The 24,192-nt window shown below is 37.3% G+C and overlaps 1 protein-coding gene across 5 annotated transcripts in view; it reads right to left on the bottom strand.

Annotated features, from left to right (window-relative positions):
- Positions 1-2,539: 2,539 nt before the first annotated feature.
- Positions 2,540-24,192, bottom strand: part of Prkd1 (protein kinase D1) — a 345,647-nt gene continuing 323,994 nt past the window's right edge. For 3 of the 5 annotated variants that reach the window (XM_070026173.1, XM_070026153.1, XM_070026159.1), the window contains 2 exons: positions 4,377-4,462; positions 2,545-3,499 (listed from right to left, as the gene is read on the bottom strand). In XM_070026173.1, the coding sequence (XP_069882274.1) occupies positions 3,281-3,499; positions 4,377-4,462 (305 nt within the window). In that variant the 3' untranslated portion in view covers positions 2,545-3,280. Of the gene's footprint in view, positions 3,500-4,376; positions 4,463-24,192 lie in introns of all 5 variants that reach the window. The other 2 variants (XM_070026146.1, XM_070026167.1) reach the window with 1 other exon arrangement.

Below are 24,192 nucleotides of genomic sequence, written 5' to 3' on the forward strand. Positions count from 1 at the left end.
ATCTGTTATTGTTAGATTTTTTGATGTGAAATCAAATCAGATGCCCTTCAGTGGATGAGTGGATCAAAAAATGTGGTACATAGACACAATGGAATTCTATGCTTCCATGAGAAAGAATGACATTGCCCCATTCATAAGAAAGTGGAAAGATTTGGAAAAAAAATTTATTAAGTGAACTAAACTAGACCTAAAGAAACATAGGCTGCATGGTTTCCTTCATCTGTAATAACTAGAATGTGTCTATAAATCTACAAATAAATCCAATGGATAGTAAAAGACAAATTATAACACTTGGGCATGATTAATTAAACAGTACTCTAAACATTAACATAGTAAGAACAAAAAAGGATATTCTTAGGAGAGGATGGCAAGGGCTCATTAGTTATGTGCATATGATCATATAAAATCATGCTTATCAAAATAAACTCCAAGAAATAGAAACAAGAGATCTTATAAGGTACCGATTGTGATTCTTTTTTCCCAACTTTTGTCTTTCTTGTTTTAACAAGAAAAGGCCAAGGGATAGGTTGAGAATGCTGGAAGGGGTGACTTTGATCAAGATAAATTGTATTCATAAACTGCTTTGTTAAATGGCAATTCCTTTGTACAACTACTTGAAGATAACAAATATTTGAAAATAAATGTACTCTTTACCTGACTTATGTACCTGTAACCCCTCTGTACAACTCCTTTACAATTAAAAAAACTTTAATGGGAACCAAAAAGCCTAAGATTGATTCCAAACACTAACAAAGTCCCACTGATTCCACCAGCATATTAAACTCTTACATGTTCCTCTTCAACTATCTTCTTGTTTTACTACTGCTTTAGTTCAGCCACCAATATTCTTCCATTACTATGACAGGAATTAAGGGGGACTTGAAGGTCCTTTCAGCTGATCTCCGAGCTTCTGGCAGAGTGAACTAGTTGATGGCACTTACTCTTCAGGTTAAAAGTTTATGATTTCCCAAGACTCATAAAGCATACACTTGAAATCCCTAGAATAACTCAAAAGGTACTCTGGACCTAAAATCTCATCCCATCTCTGTTGTTCGTATGTCTTATTTCCTAAGTTTGATTATCCTACTGTAAAAATCTATTTTTGTACTCTCAATTATCACATCTTTGGTCATGTTTCTCTTACATTGAAGCTGGTGCATAATGATTAGTTTCTCAAAACCTATTCAAACTTTACCTTCTTGCTTTTCTCTATTATTGTTTTGTATATTTTTCAAAGTATTAGACTTTTATATTTGTTTTCTTTGTAGACAGGAAATTCCTTTGACAAGGGCCACATCTGATTCACAGTCACACATCATAGAATTTAGCAAAGAGCTTTGTAAAATAGAAGTTCAGTAAATTTTTGTTATGTGAATAATTAACATCTGGGTCATTTAAAAATTTATAGTAACTTCTATTAGGCAATTTGCCCAATCACCAAGGACATTAGGATATTTTTATAACTTATGGGTTTTATTATCATAGTATCTTATCCTATAATATTGTTAGGATCTCATTACAAATAAGAAGCTTTTAATTATATCTCATAATGCAGTTGATAAGAGGAAGAAGAAATAAATTTAGAGTAAATCATTGTGTGTTTTATTAGGGATGTTATTTATGTGTTTTCATCCACTTATGATTCCTGAAATTGTTTAGTCTCTTGTCATATAAAAGAGTAACACAGTAATATAGTAAGTTATTGGTTGATAAACTCTGCTTGATTGGGTGACATGTATTCATAGTCACTTGGATATGAGGGTATACACACACCTTGTCCCAAATTAAAAGTAGTAGATTGAGGAACTTTTAAAATATCAGGCTTAATTCTTTCAAAGTCAGAAATAGTACTAAAACCAAGAATAACAATTATTCATTCCCCATCTATTGAAAATACTATAGTTTTTAACACAATATTTTCAGGCTTCTCCCAAAAAATAATATTCTCTGGCTTATATTAGCTAAATCATGAAGCTAAATTGAGAAGGTTAAGGGCAATGTTTCCATGTATACCTCCAAGTTCCTGTTTGGCTTTGGTTATTTTCCCTTTGAAAGTCTTCATTTTGATTAGAAGCTAGATGTCATGAATAGCAGAAATTATCTGCTACACTATTTTGTAAGTGTATATGTGGGAATGTGTGAGAGTGTGAGTATTGGAACTGACTAAAGTCATTAGGTGCTGACCCTTAACTTTTATACTCAAAACTGGTGCTCTAGAACTTGAGCTATATAGACTTTCCCTTCTGGCTATCTCACTGGAGATAGTCTCACAGACTTTCCTGCTAGAAGGCTTCAAATCATGATCCTCGGATTTCAGCCTCCTGAGTAGTTAGGGTTACAGTTATGACACACCAGTACCTGGCTCCACTACACTTTGAAGCTTACTTTTACTACACCCGCGCAGATTACGTTAAATTCTAGACAGTATGACTTTTCTTTGGCTTTTCAGCAGATACTTCTGCATTGAATTGTCCAGAAAACAATAGTATGGGTGACAAATAAAAGCAACAAGAAATAATTAAATCAGAGGGTCACATATTTTGACAAGAATATTTATTTATTATTGAAAAATACACAAAAGGCCAAAGGTTTCTGAGCTGCTGTTTTCCCACAGTACAGCAGGGTATTTTAAGAAAGGAACATACTGTTTGTATATAGCAGTTTACATTTCTAAGGCATTTAGGCTTAAGAGCAGTAGGCTCTGCGTTCCTAGGTGTGCTTACTTGAGTTACGGTATATTGAGGCACACCAGGCAGACAAAAGATTTTAACCCATACAGTAACACTTCCAGGTGATTGTGTCTTTATATCTTTTCACCTCCAACTTTGTTTCCCCATGTGTTTTGAATTGTTCATAGAACACTGGTAATAATCGACTCTTCAAGAGTTTGCTTACACCAATATGAATAGGACATACCAAACACAACAACTGCATGGACAGGTTCTGTCTCTGACCCAAATGAGGCTCCAGTAAGAAAAACACTGATTTGCAAAAGGCACAGTGGAGACAGGTTTAATGCATTAAATATAACATGAATCATTCACAATAACAAGTTTAGTGTTTCAGGGAACTTTTGTTAATACAACACAGTTGGTCACACAAAATACAAATGCTTCTGTTGATTTGTCTTGGCAACTCAGAAACATCAACAGTGCTAACAGTTTAACAGCTTTGTTCTCATCTGACAGAAAATAATGGCAGTTCTGCAAGGCAAATGTTAAACCTGACCGTATGTATTTATTAATTCCACAGTGTTTTGACAGATTAGAAGGGATGGAACTCAGAGGATGCTGACACGCTGGCTGAGGGCTTTCATCTCTCCTTCTTCAGTCTCAGGACTGTCACTGTGGCTAGCACTTGGATCAATCAGGTGTGGGGGGTACTGTAGCCCCTGCTCTCCTGCATACTGCTGCCACCTCGAGTCATCACTCTCATGGGTGATGTAGCGTTCCCCCATTTTGCATTCCAGCTCTCGTAAATCTAACCAGGTCTGATAGTCCTGCAGAAACAGTCCAAAATATTACCCAGAGATCACTACAACTCAACACACTGACTACTAGGTTGTCAGCTCCCACCACTGTGAGTTATCTTTTCTCTTCCACTCTAATAGTGTGGCATTATTTGTCACATGTCCTCATGAGACAGCATCAGTACTGAGGCCATCCTTAGCTTAACCTTTGAAAATACAAGTACTTATATGAAAAGGTGGCTAATAGCTGAAAAGATGGCTAATCAATGCTTGTAGTCAAGCAATCAGGATGTTGACGTTCTTTTGGAAATTCATGCCTACAAAATATTCCTTCAGGATTTCAGAGTATCATTTTTTCTAAACTTTCAGATCAACGTGAAAAATAACTAATATTTAAGAGAATACATGTCCACGCTTTGCATTTGCATCTATTTATATCCATGCAGAATAACCCTCAGGATTTAAAAACAAATGAGCTTCTAAATGAGTACAGGGCATGACTAGATGGGCATCTGTTGGGACATTTATCAGGATCACAATACAGATGCTTGTGAAATCTGGTCGTCTGAGTTCTGTTATGATCCTTGGGATTAAAAAAGTAAAACTGTGTGCGTGTGTGTGTGTGTGTGTGTGTGTGTGTGTGTGTGTGTGTGTGTGTGTGTGTGTGTGTGTGTGTGTGTGCATGTGTCCCACATCTGTCTCTGTCAAATTTCCTGTTAGAACAAGAGAGGTTTAGAAATTTAAAACTGATAGTAACTCCTAGGAGATTGCATGTGCTTTGGGAAATGCATTAATATTAGGATAAATACACTTTTGAAATTATGACAGGAGATTTCTACAGTGGAAACTGAATTATATTAGTATTTGGAAACTCATACAATGGAGAAAAATAAGTGACTCATTTTACCTGTAACCAAGGGTGGCTCAAGGTCTTATCCACACTGTAGCGCTTTCTCATTTTTACTTGCAGCAAATTATTGATTAGGTCAATGGCTGAAAAGATTAATTATTGGGAAAAATAAATAAATGACAAATACAGAACAAGTGCATAATTCATTTATAGTTTATACCACATCAGCTGTTTTAGAGTTAAATGCAGGGACGGTAGCAGTTATTCAGACTTGGAAAATGAGTCCTCAAGAATTCTAAAGCCTCACTCCTCATTTAATTTTGGGTATTATAAAAATAAAGGCAGAGGGGCTGGGAAGGTGGCTCAGTGGTAGAGCGCTTGCTTTGCATGCATGAGGCTCTGGGTTCGATTCCTCAGCACCACATAAGCAAAAAGAAAAAAGCCAGAAGTGGCGCTGTGGCTCAAGTGGTAGAGTGCTAGCCTTGAGCTGAAGAGCTGAGGGACAGCGCCCAGGCACAGAGTTCAGGCCCCATGATCGGACCAAAAAAAATAAAAAATAAAAAAAAAGGTAGAAATAACTAAGCATTATTAGTAGTAGAATCTATGTGAGTTTGATGTGAATTTTCATTGGTCTGATATTTAATATCACTTTATTTCAGACATTAAAAGTGCCTGAAGTTCATTAAATATATGTCATTTAATTATGTCTTATACCAAAGTCAAGTTAACACTAATATTCAAGATAAAACATTTATTATTTAGTGCAAAATGCATTTAATTTCAATATACCTAATTGCTTTCCTAGTCTTGAATTAAATTACAACACTTGGATATGATATATGGAAAAATACGGTATAACATGGATATCTTAGGGTAACATTGTTAACTAAAGAAAATGAATGGTCCAAAGCAAAGCATTTTTCTCTTTACTTTGTATTATATCAGCCTTCACTGACTTTTGTTGGGGAAGGAGTTTTCTCAGAGGATTTAGAACTGCAGTCCATTCAGCTGGTATAATGCCCTACCTTTAGTTGGACAGCTATTCATGGAATGTAGGAAGAAAATATGACTTTGTTTTTAGAGTTGTCTATAAAACATTCCAATTACCACAGCACCATGGGATGGAGTTCTTACCCTCCTCTAGAAATTATTTCTTCAGCCTACACTGTTCATAGTTCATTATTAAATCACTCTTACACTTTACTTATTCTTACATACTTTGATATTTGTTGCTTTTCTCATTTTCTTCTACAAAAGAACTAAGTAAAATGTGTCAACATGGTGAAATCACATACATTTCAGAGATTTAATTCTCACTTTGACCCACCCTGACCATCAGATCTGAGGAATGAATTTAGCAATCAAAAACTGTAGACAAATAGGCAGATTTTGTTTGATTTTCTTTTGTGTGCCAGTACTATGGCTTGTATTCAAGCCTTAGGCATTAGGTTTTTTTGCTCATGTCTGGCACTCCAACACTTGAACCACAGCTCCACTTCCGTCTTTTTAAGTGTTTGATTGGAGACATGAGCTTTCCTGACGAGCTGGTTTAGAACCATGATCCTCAGACTTCAGTTTACTGAGTAGCAAAGATTACAGGCATGAATTACTGGTGCTCAGCCACATTTAAAAAAAAATGAGAATTAACTAACTTTCACAACCACAGAGAACTTTGACAGACATTACTGATTACTCCATTGTTTGGTTAGCCTCAACCTACATGGATCTGAAAATACAGACTATTGCCTGAAGCTGAGACACAAAGATTGTCACACTGACCCAGAATCATTCAGAATCTTCCTTGCTATCAGCCATGAGGAATGACTTCTAGTGTGTTCTGTTAATCTAGAATTATACAGCTTTGGTACTAATATACATATCTGAAGAAGAGTTGTAGGAACAAACATTAGAGAATTCTTTGGTTGAGAAAATCAATGCAGTGGCAAACATTTCCATGTCATGTGTGCCTCTACAGTCTTGCTTCAGCTAGGATTCCTGAGAAAACACAATACTTAGTACAATTTCAGATTCCAAGCATGTGTTCTCAGAGAGCTTTTGAAAGTATAGTTCTCTCTGTGAGCTGTGTATTGGGCATATGCTTTAAAACAGCCATTCACATGATTTACTCACTGGTGAGTAAAGTGCACCTTCCATTCTGGCTGCTGGAGGATGAGGGGTGAAGAGAAAGCTTGCATACTACTGTAAGCACGCTGCAGCATTACACTACCCCAGACGCTGCAGGGAATAAATACACGTTATTAATTCACTAGTTCTGCTTTGAATTCTGTAATTAGGCAGGTAGGGGTACAGTAACTCCATAAAAGGTTTGGTTAGTGCCCAAATGGGCACCAGCAGTGAACTACACCGCCTAATGGGGTGGGAAATACTGCTAGAGGAGAAGGTAGAAGTGGCTGGAAAGAAATGGACTATGTGAAGAAGGAAAATGGTTCTTCGGAATGAAGCATAAATCCTACGTCTAACTGTGCCATGATATCCTTGAGAACAGAATACGCACAGCAAAGCAATGTTGTGCCTCCAAGAGAAACAGGTTAGGACATCAGAAGACTAGAGGTGATATGCGTATGCATAAATACTTGTGTGTATTAATATGGTCTGGGGCTCTTAAAACCACAAATCAGAAATAATTTAATATGATATGTTAGAGCTTGTAGTTGGATATTGGGACCTTGAGATTACTGAGAGTGTAGTAAGTCTTCACCTTTAATTAATATTCTATTTACACTTAAAAAATTAGCCTCTTACAGCTTACCCTCACTAGTCCTATTTGTGTTGTAGATATAAAGAACTGACTCTTCTATGTGACACTCTTAAAGTCTTCAGTCCCAGTGTTTTCCCTTAACCTTATCTTAGTTCTTTCACTTGTCTTTTATTCAGTCCCCTGAACAGCCTTGTTTTAATGCTCACTACCTTTGTTTCCAATCCTTGTTATAATTCCATGATCATTAGTTACCAGAATTTTGCTCATTATTAAATGAGAGGTTAATAATGAGCTCTCTCTCTCTCTCTCTCTCTCTCTCTCTCTCTCTCTCTCTCTCTCTCTCTCTCTCTCTCTCTCTCTCTCTCTCTCTCTCCATTGTCTAGGACTGAAGGTTTTTCATTTTTACAAATATTTTTACATCCTTATTCTTACTTACTTCTTATAACAGCTCTATGAGACCAGTTACTATTTTTTATTTTGTAGAAAAGGAAAAACTGAATGCTCACAAAGTTATGTAGCTTGATGAAAGCCAGATTGTTCCTAGGCAATGAAGATAAGATGGAAACCCGGAGGTTCTGGGTGTAAAGGTTGTTTTCTTTTTAATTTTTAGGATTCATATTTTTTAAATAAGGTTTTTATTGTGAAAATACTGTACAGAGGGGCTACAGTTACATGAACAAAGTAATGAATACATTTCTTATCCAGCATTGTTGCCTCCTCCTTTGTTTAACCCTGACAAAGTTACATTATAACATTAATTGACCATAATAATCTCAATATTTAATTGTTTTAGTCATGAACATTAAATTCCTCTTAGTTTACTTTTGTACCATACCTTTCTGTATTGGAATGCAGAGGTGTGTGTGTGTGTGTGTGTGTGTGTGTGTGTGAGATTGCAGTCTACATTTCATAAGACATGATCTCCTTGTATAAGAGAATGAATGTCCCTATCTTTCTACCCACATTGAATAAGTTCAGACTATATATTAATAGATTAATTATTATATTATTATAATATATTAATCAATTTATTATAAACAGTTCCTGCTGGCTCTATTAAATATCATGTCTCTAATGGACAGGTTTGCTAATGATTCTTCAAGCAAGGCTTATAACAAGTAATATTTCCTTTCAGACCTTAACATCTCTTCCAAATGCTCTGGTAGGAAATTGGTAAATCACCTGTCGAAAACTAAAGATAGATCCTTATATGTCACCCTGCACCAGAATAAACTCCAAATGGATCAAAGACCTCGGAGTCAAAGCAGACACCCTGAAAACATTCCATGAAGGAATAGGAGAAACCCTAGGTCTCCTCGGAACAGGCTGAAATTTTCTTAATAGAGACCCAGAAACAAAACAAATCAAAGAAAGGTTGGACAAATGGGATTGCATGAAGCTTCAGAGCTTCTGCATGGCAAAGGACATAGCTAGCAAGATCAATAGAAAGCCCACGGATTGGGAGAAGGTCTTTGCTAGCCATACAACAGACAGGGGTCTCATATCTAAAATATACCTGCGACTCAAAAAATTAAATCCCCCATCAACAAATCTTCAAAGAAACAACTGCCCAATAAATAAGTGGGCTAAAGACTTAAAGAGAAACTTCTCTGAAGAAGAAAGAAGGATGGCCAATAGACACATGAAGAAATCTCAACCTCTCTAGCCATAAAAGAAATGCAAATCAAAACAACATTGAGATTCCACCTCACCCCAGTTACATTGGCTATAATCAAGAACTCTAATAACAGATGTTGGAGGGGATGTGGCCAGAAGGGAACCCTACTGTATTGTTGGTGGGAGTGTAAACTTGTTCAACCACTTTGGAAAGCAGTATGGAGGTTCCTCAAGACTCCACATAGCACTTCCCTATGACCCATCAAGTGATTTATTATAATCAAGATGCATCAGTTCTTGACATAATTCATCTACTGATAATCCATAAAAAGAAAGGGTGGTTATTTTGGCATAATGTATTTTTAGTAAGCTACAACTGATTAATAATGAATTTTAATTTCATTCTAAGGGCCAAGATTTGTTTTGTACATGTTTGCCAACTATTTATTGAATCATGCATTTTATTTATTTGTTTATTTATTTACTTTTGTATTAAGGCTTGAACTTAGGGACTGGAGCTTCTGTCTAGCTTTTTCTGCTCAAGGCTGAAGCTGAACTACTAAAGCTACACCTTCACTTCTGGCTTTTTGCTAAATAATCAGAGACAAAAGTCGCTTGCATTTAACTATCCAAGCTGGCTTTGAACTGTGACCCTTAGATCTTAGCCTCCTAAGTAGCTAGAATGATAGATGTGAGCCAGTGGTGTCCAGCATTCTATGGTTTTGTTAGGAATAAATACCAAGATTTTTGCGGACTGATTTCAGGTTCCATTCTTTCTCTTTTTAAGAAAGTCATACAACTAGCCTACCTTAAATATCCTAGTATCTGTCTTATTTTACCCATGGTAAAGATCATATCATTTAGCATCTTCAGTATTCAGTATTTATCCATCTGTGTCAGCTTACAATTGTGCAATTTCCTCCTCAGGTGCTAGCCTCCAGAGGCGTTTGCTAAGGTAATTCATTAAGAAAATGCGTCCCAGAAGAGCAGATAATAAAAAAAAAAAACAAATGGAGTCATAACTCTAGTTCAAAAACAAAATTCAAAATCCAAAATTCAAACCTCTGACCTAGAAGGAATATTGGTAAGGTTGGTATGTTTTTGGAACTGTGAAGAGGAGGAAGAGAAGATTGGGAGAGACCGGGACAAAATTGGACTGGTCCTTGAATTCCTCTGAAAAATAAAGCAAGGGAGAGAGAGAACCTGGTCTTGCCTGAGAGATACTAGAAGAGAAGAAGATGATTGCTGCTGGTTGAGCAGAAGAACGGGAGATCTGTATTGTCCAGGTCTGGACAGGCACCTGGTCACTTTGGGATCTACAAAGGTCTGCAGCCCAGGAGCTATCTGGAACCCACGAGAAAAGGATACTTGAAGAAACAGAGAATGCCTCAAAATTTTTAGCTATCTTACCCCTTCTACAAAAATCATAAAAGGCTATATACCAATATGCAGATTTAACAGGGCAATGTATGGTGCAACATAGTGGCTGGTCTTTGTTTTTGAGGGGCAATACAAGATGCCCTTTGGAGGAGTTGGATTGAGATTAGGGTCCAAGCAGTACATGAAATAAGAGGTTTCTAAGCTCTTGGTACATTCTTTTTGTTTCACATCCTCTTCCCTTACTCTCTCCCTTGATGGTCTGTCTCCCCACATCTCCCAATCAGGAGTAAAAAACAATGAGCAGTTTCTCTTCTTCACAGTATATATGATACCAATGTTTTCAAAGAGTGTTAGGATTGTTTGCTGACAGCAATCAATCTTTCTGGTATTCTGTAAATCTTGTTCTTTTATCCATCTTTAAGTTCCACCCTCTATGTCCATCTTAATAAACATTGTCTTAAATATAAACTCTCCTAATCACATAATAATAACTATGTGGGAAGTCTGCTGACTTTTTTTTTTTTTTTTTTTTGGTTGTCACGGCTTGAACTCTGGGCCTGGCACTGTTCCTCTGCTCTTCAGCTCAAGGTGAGCACTCTACTAAAGCTACAATGCCACTTCCAGTTTTCTGGTGGTTTATTGGCAATAAGAGCCTCACGAACTTTGCTGAATGGTCTGGCTTTGAACCACAATCCTCAAGATCTCAGCCTTCTGAGTAGCTAGGATTATAGGAGTCAGCCACTTGTGCCTGGCTGTCTGCTGACTTCTTAATGGAAAATATATAATGGGATGATGTAGCTTCATTTTTTTCATCTTCTTTTTTTCTTTTTTTATTGTCAAGATGATATACAGGGAGGTTTCAGTTACATAAGTAAGGTAATGAGAACGAGTCATTTAGCAGATCACAAGAATGTAACGGCGGCGAAGTGACCTGCCAGACTCAGCTCCATCCAGGGAAAAGTCACCCAGCTCAGGCACCAGCCACTGGAGTGGCTTTCCTCACTGGGTAACCAGAGCCAGAGGCTGCCCCTCCCTCTAGCAGCCTCCACAATCAATTGAAAAACAGAAACCCTGAAAATGGCTGCAGGCTGGGCTCTGTGAGTTTTTCACAAAATAGTCCCAGGGAAAAGCTACTGTTTGTTGAAAGGCCTCAACTCTACCAGAACCTAGCCTCATCACCCCTCTTTTGTGATTCTCAAAGCAGATCACCTTCCCATTAAACTAACCTGGGAGGGGGATCTCAAAATCTTGGGTAAAGCAGAGCATTTTTCTGCCTGTTCGAACAAACTGACTTACGAAACCAATCAAGCCACAGGACCTCAAGCTGACCAGAGACTCCAACAAGAGGCTGGTTACAGACAAAAGGGAGATACAGGATTCTTCCCACCCCTCCCAAAAAAATAAAAAAAAAATCAAAGAACTTTTTTTTTCTTCTTCTTTTCTTTTGGTACCTTATATATATAAGAAAAATTTTTTTCCTTTTCTAAAACTTTTATTAATCTTTAATTTTTGCCTTTTTTGAAAAAATAATTGTTTTCCAGTAACTTTTTTTCCCTCTTATAAGTTTTATTTTAGGAATACGTGAATGTGCGTTTTCCTTTCTTTTCTTGTCTTCTTTCTTTCTTAATTATCTTTTTGTTTTTTGTCTAGCTCTACTGAACTTCTGATCTTTTTTTTCTCCCTTTCTTATCCTTTTCACCTTTTCCTCTCTTTTGTTCTTCTGTATGTGACTTAACTCTTGTCCTGCACATCCTCAGATAAACCCATAGTTAACTAGTAGACCCTATCCCCCATTGTGTACACACTTAATCCACAAATTTATTACTCAATCCAAAAGCTCTGAGACTTAAATTCCTTAATAGCAGTACTACCTCTTTATACCTATATAATATTTTAAGCATTTTTTTTAAGTTTTTCACATCTCCTCTATCTCCCTCCTGTTTTCTCAATATATTCACATTCCTCTCTAAATAGATGGTCTTTCAATCTCCATAACTATATTAATTTTTACGTTTCTATTTTTTTTCTGGTCTCTTTTCATTTCCCTTTCCCTTTCTTCTTTTTCTCTCTCTCTCTACTTGCATCCTACCCAACCTATTTCCTGCATTGAGATTAGGACATAGTTAACTCTCCCTGTGCCTCCCCACACCAATCAATTCCTATTTTTTACCCACATCTCTCCCTAACCCTAAAAATTTCTGGTTTTCTAAATTCTTCTCTGTGGTTCAAAGCCCATTAACATATAGTTGTTTGATGTTGAATAGATGTATCTGTTGAACTAGATTGTATCTGTAGACCATTGCCTGTATAAATGCAAACGTTGATTGATGGTTGCCTTAAGATAGTGTTCTAGCACAAAACTGGTGCTATTTTCATCTCAAATGGGCACAGTAAGCCAGAAAAACACAAGAAAAATGGCAAATACGGGTATCTCAATTCCCAATCTTGATAATCAGGGGTCAGATCAGATAATGAACAATCCAGAGAAGAGTTCCCAAATAGCTCTACAAACACTGGTGGCAAACATGATAAATGAGAAGTTTGACAACTTACAAAGGACTCTGTATGAGCGTGATAGGGAGAGAGAGGAGGCATCCCAGAAGTTTATACATGAATATCATAAGCGTGAGGAAGCTACTCAAAAACTGATACAGGATTTGCTTGAACAACTTGAGAATACTTAAAGAGAAAGGGAGGAATTGCGCGAGCAGGCTGAAAACACTCAAGGAGAACTGCAGGAATCCCACGAACAGGAGGAAAGAGAACTGCAGGAATCCCACAAACGGGAGGAAGCTAATCAAAGAGTAATTCAGGAATTGAGAGACCAGGTAGAGAATACACAAAGATCACTAAAGGCATTCATGGAATCCATTAACAAAGAGCTGAAGGAAGTCAGGGAGACCACAAAGGGAATGCTGAATGGAACCCAACAGAAGGAATGGGAGTTCAAAGAAACCATAACCAATCAACTAAGTGATTTGAGAACAAACACTGAACACCAAATTAAGGAAGTAAAGAAATTCATACAAGACCTAAAACAGAGCTTCAACAAAGAACTTGAAGCCAACAAAGCTGACCAATTAGAAGGAAAAGAGATAAAAAACAAAGTAGAGAGTCTTGACAGCAGGTTAGACCATGCAGAAGATCGAATCTCAGGGATTGAAGACAGCCTAGATATTATAAAGAACATACAACCATCCAAGACAAGTCCAAGAAATATGATAGATCTATCCAACACTTGGAAGACACCATCAGAAGGCCTAATCTAAGGATAATGGGTGTAGAGGAGCACCTAGAAACAGAAGTTAATGGTCTAGGAAATTTGTTTAACAGGATCCTAGCAGAGAACTTCCCAAACATACAAAAAGATAGGCCTATTCAGATACAAGAAGCTTTTAGAACCCCAAATAGACCAGACCAGAATAGGACATCCCACCGTCACATTATAATCCACACAGGATCAACTCAGACCAAGGAAAAGATCCTTAAAGCTGTCAAGGAGAAAAGGTTAATCACCTATAAAAGGAAACCAATTAGAATCACCTCAGATTTCTCAGCAGAGACAATCAAAGCAAGAAGAGCCTGGAATGATGTATGCCATGCCCTAAAAACAAACAACTATCAACCAAGAATACTGTACCCAGCTAAACTCTCCTTCAGAACTGAAGGCTAAATAAAAACCTTCCATAACAAAGAAAAATTGAAACAATACATCTCCACCAAACCAGCCCTACAAAAGATTCTTAAAGATGTCCTACACATAGAAAAACAACAAGACCGCAACAAAGGCCAAGAAACTGCACCCAAACTGAGAATCCAAGAACCATAGGAAGAACCCAGTTTTTGCAGCCCCTAACATGGCAGGAACTCCCAAATACCTCTCAGTCCTATCTCTTAACGTTAACGGACTGAACTCTCCAATTAAGTGACATAGACTGTCTAGTTGGATTAAAAAACAAGACCCTTCTATCTGCTGCCTGCAGGAGTCACATCTTGCCCATAAAAACAAACACATTTTCAATGTTAAAGGCTGGAACAAAATCTACCAAGCAAACGGCCCCCATAAACAGGCGGGAGTTGCAATCCTAATATCAGATAAAATAGACATCAAATTAAAATTCGTGAGAAGAGATAAAGTAGGTCGCTACATACTACTTAAAGGATCTCTCCTTCAGGAGGATATTACAATTCTAAATATCTATTCGCCAAACAATGCAGCACCCAAATTTATCAAAGAAACACTACTTTCCCTCAAATCCCATATAGATCCAAAGACATTAATTGTTGGGGATTTTAACACACCACTCTCCCCACTAGATAGATCAACTCGGCAAAAACTCAACAGAGAAACCGCAGATCTAAACAGCTGCATAGATCAACTAGACTTAACATACATCTACTGAACATTTCACCCAGCAGCATCAGAATACACGTTCTTCTCAGCAGCACATGGAACGTTTTCTAAAATAGACCACATTTTAGGCCACAAAGCAAACTTGTCTAAATTCAGAAACATTGAAGTTATACCTTGCATTCTCTCTGACCACAAGAGAATAAAATTAGAACTCAACACCAAAAGCCGCCAAAGAAAGTCCGGTATCACATGGAGGCTGAACAACACACTGCTGAATCAAGAGTGGCTCATGGGACAGATTAGAAAGGAAATTCAAATGTTCATGCTATTCAACAAAAATGAACACACAAATTACCAGCTCCTCTGGGACACAGCAAAGGCAGTACTCAGAGGCAAGTTTATAGCTCTGAGCTCCTACATCAACAAATTGGAGAGATCGGAAACTAACAATTTAATGACACATCTAAACCTCCTTGAAAAAGAGCAGCAAGATAAACCCCAATCCAGTAGACGGAAAGAAATCATCAAAATTAAATCAGAATTAAATGAATTAGAATCCAAAAAAACTATAGAAAGAATCAACAAAACAAAGAGTTGGTTCTTCGAAAAACTTAACAAAATTGACAGACCCTTAGCAAATCTTATCAGAAAAAGAAGAGAACACACCCAAATTAATAAACTCAGAGATGAGAATGGAAACATCACCACGGAAACAACCAAGATTCAGAACATTATAAGGGAATACTTCTCAAAACTTTATGCTAATAAGTTTGAGAACTTGACAGAAATGGACCTTTTCCTAGCAAATATTGACATGCCAAAACTAAACCAAGATGAGTTAAACCAGCTTAACAGGCCCATATCAAGCATTGAAATAGAAACAGCAATAAGAGACCTCCCAGCTAAGAAAAGTCCAGGACCAGATGGTTTTACAGCGGAATTTTACAAGGCCTTCAAAGCAGAGCTCACACCAATACTCCTCCAACTCTTCAATGAAATTGAAAGAGAAAGCTCACTACCGAACACATTCTATGAAGCCATCATAACCCTGATCCCAAAACCAGGCAAGGACTCATCAAAGAAAGAGAACTATAGACCCATTTCTTTGATGAACATTCATGCAAAACTTCTCAACAAAATTTTGGCCAATCGACTTCAACAATTCATCCAAAAAATCATACACCATGATCAAACAGGATTCATTTCAGGGATGCAAAGCTGGTTCAATATATGCAAATCAATTAATATTATTCATCACATCAACAGGAGCAAGAATAAGAACCACATGGTTATCTCAATAGATGCAGAAAAAGCATTAGACAAGATCCAACACCCCTTTATGATGAAGGTTTTGGAAAAATTAGGAATCCATGGAACATTCCTCAATACAATAAAGGCTGTATATGACAAACTTACAGCCAGCATTATACTCAATGGTGAAAAACTAAAGCCATTTTCTCTTACCTCAGGAACAAGACAAGGATGCACACTCTCTCCACTTCTCTTCAATCTAGTATTAGAATGCCTAGGTACAGCAATAAGACAAGATGCAGACATAAAGGGGATCCAAATAGGGAAAGAAGAAATAAAACTCTCCCTCTTTGCAGATGACATGATCTTGTATTTAAAGAATCCCATAGACTCCACTCCCAAATTACTCAAGCTGATTCAAAACTTTGGCCAAGTAGCAGGTTATAAAATTAACCCCCAAAAATCAATGGCTTTTCTGTATGCCAACAATGAGAAAAGTATGGCTGAAATTAGGAAAGCAACTCCATTTTTAATAGCCCCACAAAAAATAAAATACCTAGGAATTAACTTAACTAAAGAAGTGAAGGACCTCTATGATGAAAACTTTAAAATCTTGAAAAAGGAAATCAACACAGAACTTAAAAAATGGCAAAACCTCCCATGCTCCTGGATTGGAAAGATTAACATCGTGAAGATGGCAATACTTCCCAAGGCTATCTACAAATTCAATGCAATACGTATCAAAATTCCAACCTCATTCTTCAAGGAAATAGAAGAGGCAATCCAAAAATTCATATGGAACAATAAAAGACCCCGAATAGCAAAAATGCTCCTCAATGGAAAGAACACTGCTGGAGGAATATCAATACCAAACTTTAAACTCTACTATAAAGCCATAGTAATCAAAACAGCTTGGTATTGGCATAAGAACAGACCTCAGGACCAATGGAATAGAATTGAAAACCCAGAAATGAACCTACAGACCTATAGCCATCTAATCTTCGATAAGGGAGCTAAAACAATAGAGTGGAAGAAGACAGCCTCTTCAGTAAATGGTGCTGGCAAAATTGGTTAACTACAAGTAGAAAACTTAAGCTAGATCCTTATATATCACCCTGCACCAGAATCAACTCCAAATGGATCAAAGACCTTGAACTCAAAGCAGACACTCTGAAAACATTACAGGATGGAATAGGAGAAACCCTAGGTCTCCTTGGCTCAGGTCGAAATTTTCTGAATAGAGACCCGGAAACAGAACAAATCAAAGAAAGGTTGGACAAATGGGATTGCATAAGGTTGCAGAGCTTCTGCAGGGCAAATGACATAGCTAGCAAGATCAATAGAAAGCCCACGGATTGGGAGATCTTTACTAGCCATACAATGGACAAGGGTCTCATATCTATAATATACTTGGAACTCAAAAAATTAAACCCCCCAACAACAAATCCTAAAAGAAACAACTGCCCAATAAATAAGTGGGCGAAAGACTTAAAGAGAAACTTCTCTGAAGAAGAAAGAAGGATGGCCAATAGACACATGAAGAAATGTTCAACATTCCTAGCCATAAAAGAAATGCAAATCAAAACAACATTGAGATATCACCTCACTCCAGTTAGAACAGCAAAAATCAAGAACTCTAACAACAACAGATGCTGGAGGGGATGTGGACAGAAAGGAACCTTACTTCATTGTTGGTGGGAATGTAAACTTGTTCAACCACTTTGGAAAGCAGTATGGAGGTTCCTCAAAAGACTTCACATAGAACTCCCCTATGACCCAGCAATCCCACTTTTGGGCATTTACCCAAATGTTTACAAACAAGACCACACTAAAGCTACCAGCACAACTATGTTTATTGCAGCCTTATTTACCATAGCTAAGATATGGAACCAACCCAGATGCCCCTCAGTAGATGAATGGATCAAGAAAATGTGGTATATATACACAATGGAATTCTATGCCTCCATCAGAAAGAATGACATTTCCCCATTTGTTAGGAAATGGAAAAACTTGGAAAAAATTATATTAAGTGAAGTAAACCAGGCCCAAAGAAACATAGGTCCCATGGTTTCCCTTATTTGTAATATCTAGTATAGGTATGAGTCAAGCGGAAAAGGTCAGAAAATGTGATGTCAGGAAAATGAACCCTTAGATGTGTATTTTAATGTTTTTTTCTTTCATGCATGTGTTTTTAACGCATTTATAAGATTATCTCTTTGTTGCTTTGTATGTCCCTCCCCCACTGTATAACCCCTGCTTTCACTATATTTGATGTCAGTATAACTTGTGGAGGAGATGGGGAAAACCCAGTTGTTTAAGGATACAGGTGGACCTGTTGCAACAATGAGAAGTACAAGTTGTCATGTCCAAAAGGAGCTTTACAACGTCAGTGCGGGGGATGGGGGGAAGGAGGGGGAAGGAGAAGGATTGGGATTGGGGGGGAGGGGGGAGGCTGGGAAGGGATGTGAAGGGTAAACAAAGGAGGAGGCTGCAATGCTTTGTAAGAAATGTACGCATTATCCTGCCCATGTAATTGTAACTCCTTTGTACAGTATGTTCACAAATAAAATAAAATTAAATCAAAAAAAAAAGTAAGGTAATGAGTACATTTCTTGTCAACCTTTTTACTCTTTCCCTCCATTTTCTTCTACTTTTCTTACTCCCCCACAACAAGTTGTACAGATTATTTCTAACACATTGTCTTGTGTATTTCGCTGTTGCATTGGTTCCCCCTTGTCCTTTGTCTCACCATTTTGTTGTTCTCTCGTTTTCTCATCACCAAATCCTTGAGTGCTTTCTAAAATGTCCCTAGCTATGGACTCACAGTTTCTTAAAAATTGAAAAATGAAAAAAATCTGGTGTTTGAAGCCTAATGTTTCTTTTATGTGTTACAACACATTTTTGGCTAACAACTTCCTATGCAGGAATTTTTGTCTTTCCTTCATCAGTTAAAAGATTCAAATGTCAAGAAAGCAAAAAGAAAATTTGATGGCTATTCCCTTTGAGCAGTTAGGAGAGCCGAAAGTGATGTAGCGTATTTGCCAGATGTATAAGGATCCTTGGATGAGACAAAACTAAATGGTATATGCAGATGCTTAAGGCTTTCTTTTATAATAAAAAATGTTCCATCGACATATAGTCATATAGATTCTATTTCCTCTGCAGAATTTTCTGTGAAACTGTACCAACTATGCTGCAGCCATTCTTAGTGTCTCACAAATACTGTGTATATATAAAACTATTTATGTGTTTGTAACAAGGAACATGGGCCATTGCTAAAGGAAGGATATTCAAAGCTTAAAGGAAATCCTACAAAATGCACAGCTAATGGGTGTCTCAGTCACCTTGTATTATATCTTCTTATTATTTCAGTAATTTCTGTCTCACCCTTCTCCTACCATTAGTTTAGCTCCTTTGATAGTGCACATATTAGATGTATTGGGCTTTTTTTGCAGTAAATTTCATACATCTTGAATTAGAGACACATCTAAACTTCATTTAGAAAATTGTTTGATAAATACCATTTTGTAGCTTCAATACTTTCATTAGAAATTTAAATGGCCTTTTTCTCAGCTTTAAGTTTTAACACCCATCATGTGGGCATATGGTTTGTATACTTTGGCTATAAATATTCCCGGATAGTAGGACGTCACAACTCTGCAGAATGCAACAGACCATAGGATCAGGAGTTACTTCTCTCAGAAAGTCAGAATGATGCTGATAATACACACAAAGCAGGCTGTTCACAGTATTTATTTTACAAAAGGAACATTATTTATGACCCCTCAGGGCTGATCTTTTGTCTAGACACAGTACCTTTTATTTTTCCGTTTTTCTATCCTGTCTTTTCTTTACCCTCAAGTTACTCTGCTTCATACTTTCAAATTAGAAACTACATCAGAACAGTCAATTTTTGGATGGAGCTGTCACCCTTTATCAACCTTCAGTCCCTGGGCCTTCATGCCAGTTTTTTTCCCCCCTCCTTTTCAATTCAGCTTTACTGTCCTCTTCAGTGTAGCACTTAGTACATCTCTCGCCTTGCTTTGCTTCATGCTGATGGTAAGTTGTGTGTTTATTTTAAAAATCGTTTTGCAGCCCTTCACATTCCAGCTCTCAGCCCAGCATGCCGTTGCCCAGCAACACTAACTGGGACGCTCCTCTCAGGGGCTGAAACCAGAGGCTGCCAGCAGCAAACAAGGCCACTGGAAATCATCATCTCACTCGTTCCTGAGTCAATTACCGGAATCCAATGAAGTGCAAGACCTTTAGAGACTCAAGTCGGTGTCTCCTTTTTTCAGCTCTTTCCCTTGGTAAAAACTTTTCCTATCAATAGTTACTCCCTTCCTTCACATTCAATTTCATTTTCTCCTGATGGCTGGCAATGCGATTTGAGAAATCATGAATTGTTTCAACACAAACAAACAGAACTTACCAACCCCATGTCCAAACAATTTAAAATTTGGGTAGAAATCAAAATATAGTTGTTATGGGCTCAGAATGGATAATTTTTTTCCCATTTATACTTTACATAAAAAGCCTTTGAAGACTTGTTTTTCAATACTACTGGTATTGTTATTTTTTTTTAGGAGGGGTGGAGTAGGGGTTGGTTGTGAGGCTTGAACTCATGGCTTAGATGCTGTCCCTGAGATCTTTTGCTCAAGGTAAGTGCTCTACCACTTTGAGCCACAGCGCCACTGATGGTTAATTGGAGAGAAGAGTCTCATGGACTTTCCTACCCAGTGGGCTGGTTTTGAACCACAATCCTCAGACCTCAGCCTCCTGAGTAGCTAGGATTATAGGCTACCAGTGCTGTTGTTTAATATACATAAATGCTTTTTTATCTGACAATGGTGTTAATATCAACCAAGTAATACTAATATTAGCATTAGTGGTTCATACTAATATTAGTATGTAAAACAAAATCAAAGATCAATTGAAAGTCTTTAGAAGCCTCTGATTACTTATTCTTATTCTTGGAGTCCCTTAAGTATTTTTAATTTGTATCTCACCATCATTTTAGAATGATGATTTAGAGTTTCAGGATAATTTCTGCTTAATAAAGACAGGAAGAGCAAAACAAGGTGGATTACCCTTTTAATATCCACAATCATAGGTGGGAGCAATGGGTCATCTTGACAAAATAATATTTAACAAACACAAAAAACTAAGTCTTCCATGTACAACCTTCTGTCTCAAATTCCCAAGCCTCCCACCACTATAAAGGTCTAAATATAAAATAGGAAAATATGGCTTACCAACGTGTATAAAAAAAGAATTAAAGTTTTCAAGTTTCGAGTAAACTCAGTATGACTCTATTTATTGTCTGAAAATCAAATGTTATGCCATGCTAAAAGAAAACGAACTTTACAACTTTGGCATGGAGGGCGGTGGGGGGGAAAATGGGAAGGGATGGGAAGGGGAAACAAAGGAGGAGGCAACAATGCTTGATAAGAAATGTACTCATTATCTTGCTCATATAATTGTAACCCCTCTGTACGGTATTTTCACAATAAAAAAAATGTGTTCGTGGTTTTTTTAAATAATGAAGGAGGCAGCATTTTCATATTACTCCTAGCTAGACTGCTGAACCCTGAGTAAAATCTGTTCTGAGGTTTGATTTAAAAAGAACACAGGAAACAGAAAAAGAACATAGGAAAAAAACAAACCTACCAAATTTAACCTTTTGTTATTCTTTAATTGGACATTTCTTCCTATATTCAGAATGTATGTCAACTAGAAGTTGATTACTAGTGATATACATTAGTCAAATTTTGAGCATGCACAGTGTCAAATTTTTATTAAAACATCTGCTAGTTTCTCTCTACAAATGATTATTTATCAAAGAATACCATGAATTACACTTTACTTATCAACATAAATGAAACCTTTCTTAGTGGGACATGTGTTCATACAGTGCCTCACTAGATAATGAAATCTTTGTACACACACAGTCATTGAACTGGTAGACATTTTATATGTCATTGTATATCTTTGGATCATATTTATTATACTTATGAATAAAATATTTATTTAAAGTATTAAACAGAATTAATTCTAGAATTTTAAGTTGCAACTGTTTAAGATGTTAAGCCCCTATGGAGGTTCTGATAGGCCTAATTTACTTTATCAATTGTGATTACATTTTCTGGCACCCAGTCGGTTCTCTGGCTGGTCTCCACGCCTCTCCTGCGTGCTGTTATGTCTGACAGTGGTGTTAATATGTTGACAAATCAATCTATTCATTAATATTCATCAGGCTTGCTGAATCCGCAAGCTTCATAAACTGTTACAAACACAGTTTAATGATTAAAATGACAATTGTCTTTCTTTTGTTCCTCCTACCATTGGATTTCTGGGTCTCATCTATCCAAGGCTTATTTTCAATGGGGTTATTTTTTTGTTTTGAACAATATGTAGTGAAAGAGGGACCTACAGCTGGTTCCTTTTCATGGCAAAGTGCTACTTCCAACTTAAGTGTTTAGCATTCTGGAACACAGTTGGATTTTTTGAAAACATACCATGTGGTAATGGTGCTAGGCTTTTATTTAGCTTCTCTTTGTGTTTGTACTGGCTGTATTTTTCAATCTCCAATTCCTGGGAGGGAAAAACATACTTGTGACCAATTTAACTTGAATTTGCCAAGTTGAATGGCCAAAAAATATGCTTTTAAAATAAAATTTAGATGCTTTGATAAACTTAGTGGTATATTATAGCCATTCTATGCCTTGGTATTCCACATACTTGATTCTGTACAGCTGAAGACTGAGATCAAGTGGGAGAATAAATTACAGCTGTGCTTATTAGTGAAAAGAGGCAGAAATACTTTCCTGGAAGCTGTTGGATCTTATGTGTAGGGGCTCCTGGTACACCATCACGATTTGCTTATCAATTCTGCACTAAAGACTTACTTTGGATTGATGTAAGGGCATCTCTGACTTTTCTCTTTCTATATGAGCTATCAGGCTTCCTTCCTGATTTTAATTCTTAAGAATACCAGAAAGCCATGTGACTCTGAGGGTGAGCAGTAACAACGCAGCAGGTGCCTTGGGAATAGGTGCTTCTGTGGACTTCACCTGTGAACACAGAAATGATCTTCTGTCTGCAGGGGTCGGGCGCTCATTGTGAGACAATTTCCGAGCCTGCCTCTGTGTTGATTACTGCCTGCTTGCTTCCTTAATGGCATATCAAGGAATATAAAAAGTCAGAAAGAAAATGGTAGTAATTTCTCTGGTGATCTCCATGGCCCATTACTAACCCTTCTTAAATCTACTGTACCTCTCTAATGGAACACATCAATGCAATGATGGAAATGTATTACTACTCTAACAAGCTCATTCCTATCCAGCCCTGCAAAGCTTGTCCTTGTTCTCTTAATGAAGTAACTTGCACTGAGGTAACCTCTATCTCCTTCAGTAACTATACAACCACATCTGTGGTCACTGGTGTCACTGCTCTATCTGAAAGAAGGAACTCTGGGGAAACAAAAGCTTTATTAATTAGCAAGGAACATGTACCAAGGAATCAGTTAAGACCTGTGTTAGGATCCTGAGAAGATGAACAAACATAGAAAAAAGTAATTCTTGGGTTGGGAAGGTGGCTCAGTGGTAGAGCGCTTCCCTTGTATGCATGAGGCCCTGGGTTCGATTCTTCAGCACCACATAAGGAAAGAGAAAAAAGCCAGAAGTGGTGCTGTGACTCAAGTGGTAGAGCGTTAGCCTTGAGCTGAAGAGATGAGGGACAGCATCCAGGCCCAGAGTTCAGGCCTCATGACAGCCCCCAAAGGTAATTCTTTTGACTTTCACACTTAAAACTCTCCTTTTCATGGAAATGACAGATTAGAGGCTTAAAATAACATGTTCCTTATCTGCTCAGTCATACTGCAGTGAGTAGTGTTTGAAAAAAGAGAATGGAATCCTATGGGTCTTCAGTGAATAACATTTCTATATAAGTATTGTATATGTTGTTTATTTCATAAAGTATTGGTTCATATATTTAGAAATTAGAATTAGAAAACTGGTTCTTTACCAACCATAGATACTTGGAGAAATACCACTTTTTAAAAAAATATAATTCCCCTCCACTGAAGAGTATTTCAGTTTTCTCTACATTACTGTTCTCCCATTTAATTTACAAATATTAATTAAATTACTGCACTGGCCACCTTTGTAACTGGGAGCAGTGACCAGCATGTGGTATGGGAGATATATAGATAGAGTAAATGTTACTAATAGAGACAACATTTATTACTAATTCTTAAGTTTTCTTTCTGTAGCTTTCTTGCTGATGGCTGATGCTCTATCATTTGGGCTCTTCTTTTTGCTGGTTAATTGAGAATGGAACCTCATGCATTTTTTTGCCCAAGCTGTCCTCAAATGATGACCCTTCAGATCTCAGCCTTCTGAGGAACTAGGAATACAAGTACAAGTCACCCATACCTGACTTCCTCATTCTGTTTTTTTGTTGTTGTTGGTCGTGGGGCCTGAACTCTGAGGCTGGGCGCTGTCCCTCAGCTCTTCATCTCAAGGCTAGTGCTCTACCACTTGAGCCACAGA

The sequence above is a fragment of the Dipodomys merriami genome, unplaced genomic scaffold (assembly GCF_024711535.1).
Source record: "Dipodomys merriami isolate MVZ:Mamm:240054 unplaced genomic scaffold, mDipMer1.0.p SCAF_1, whole genome shotgun sequence".
In the NCBI taxonomy this organism is placed as follows: domain Eukaryota; kingdom Metazoa; phylum Chordata; class Mammalia; order Rodentia; family Heteromyidae; genus Dipodomys; species Dipodomys merriami.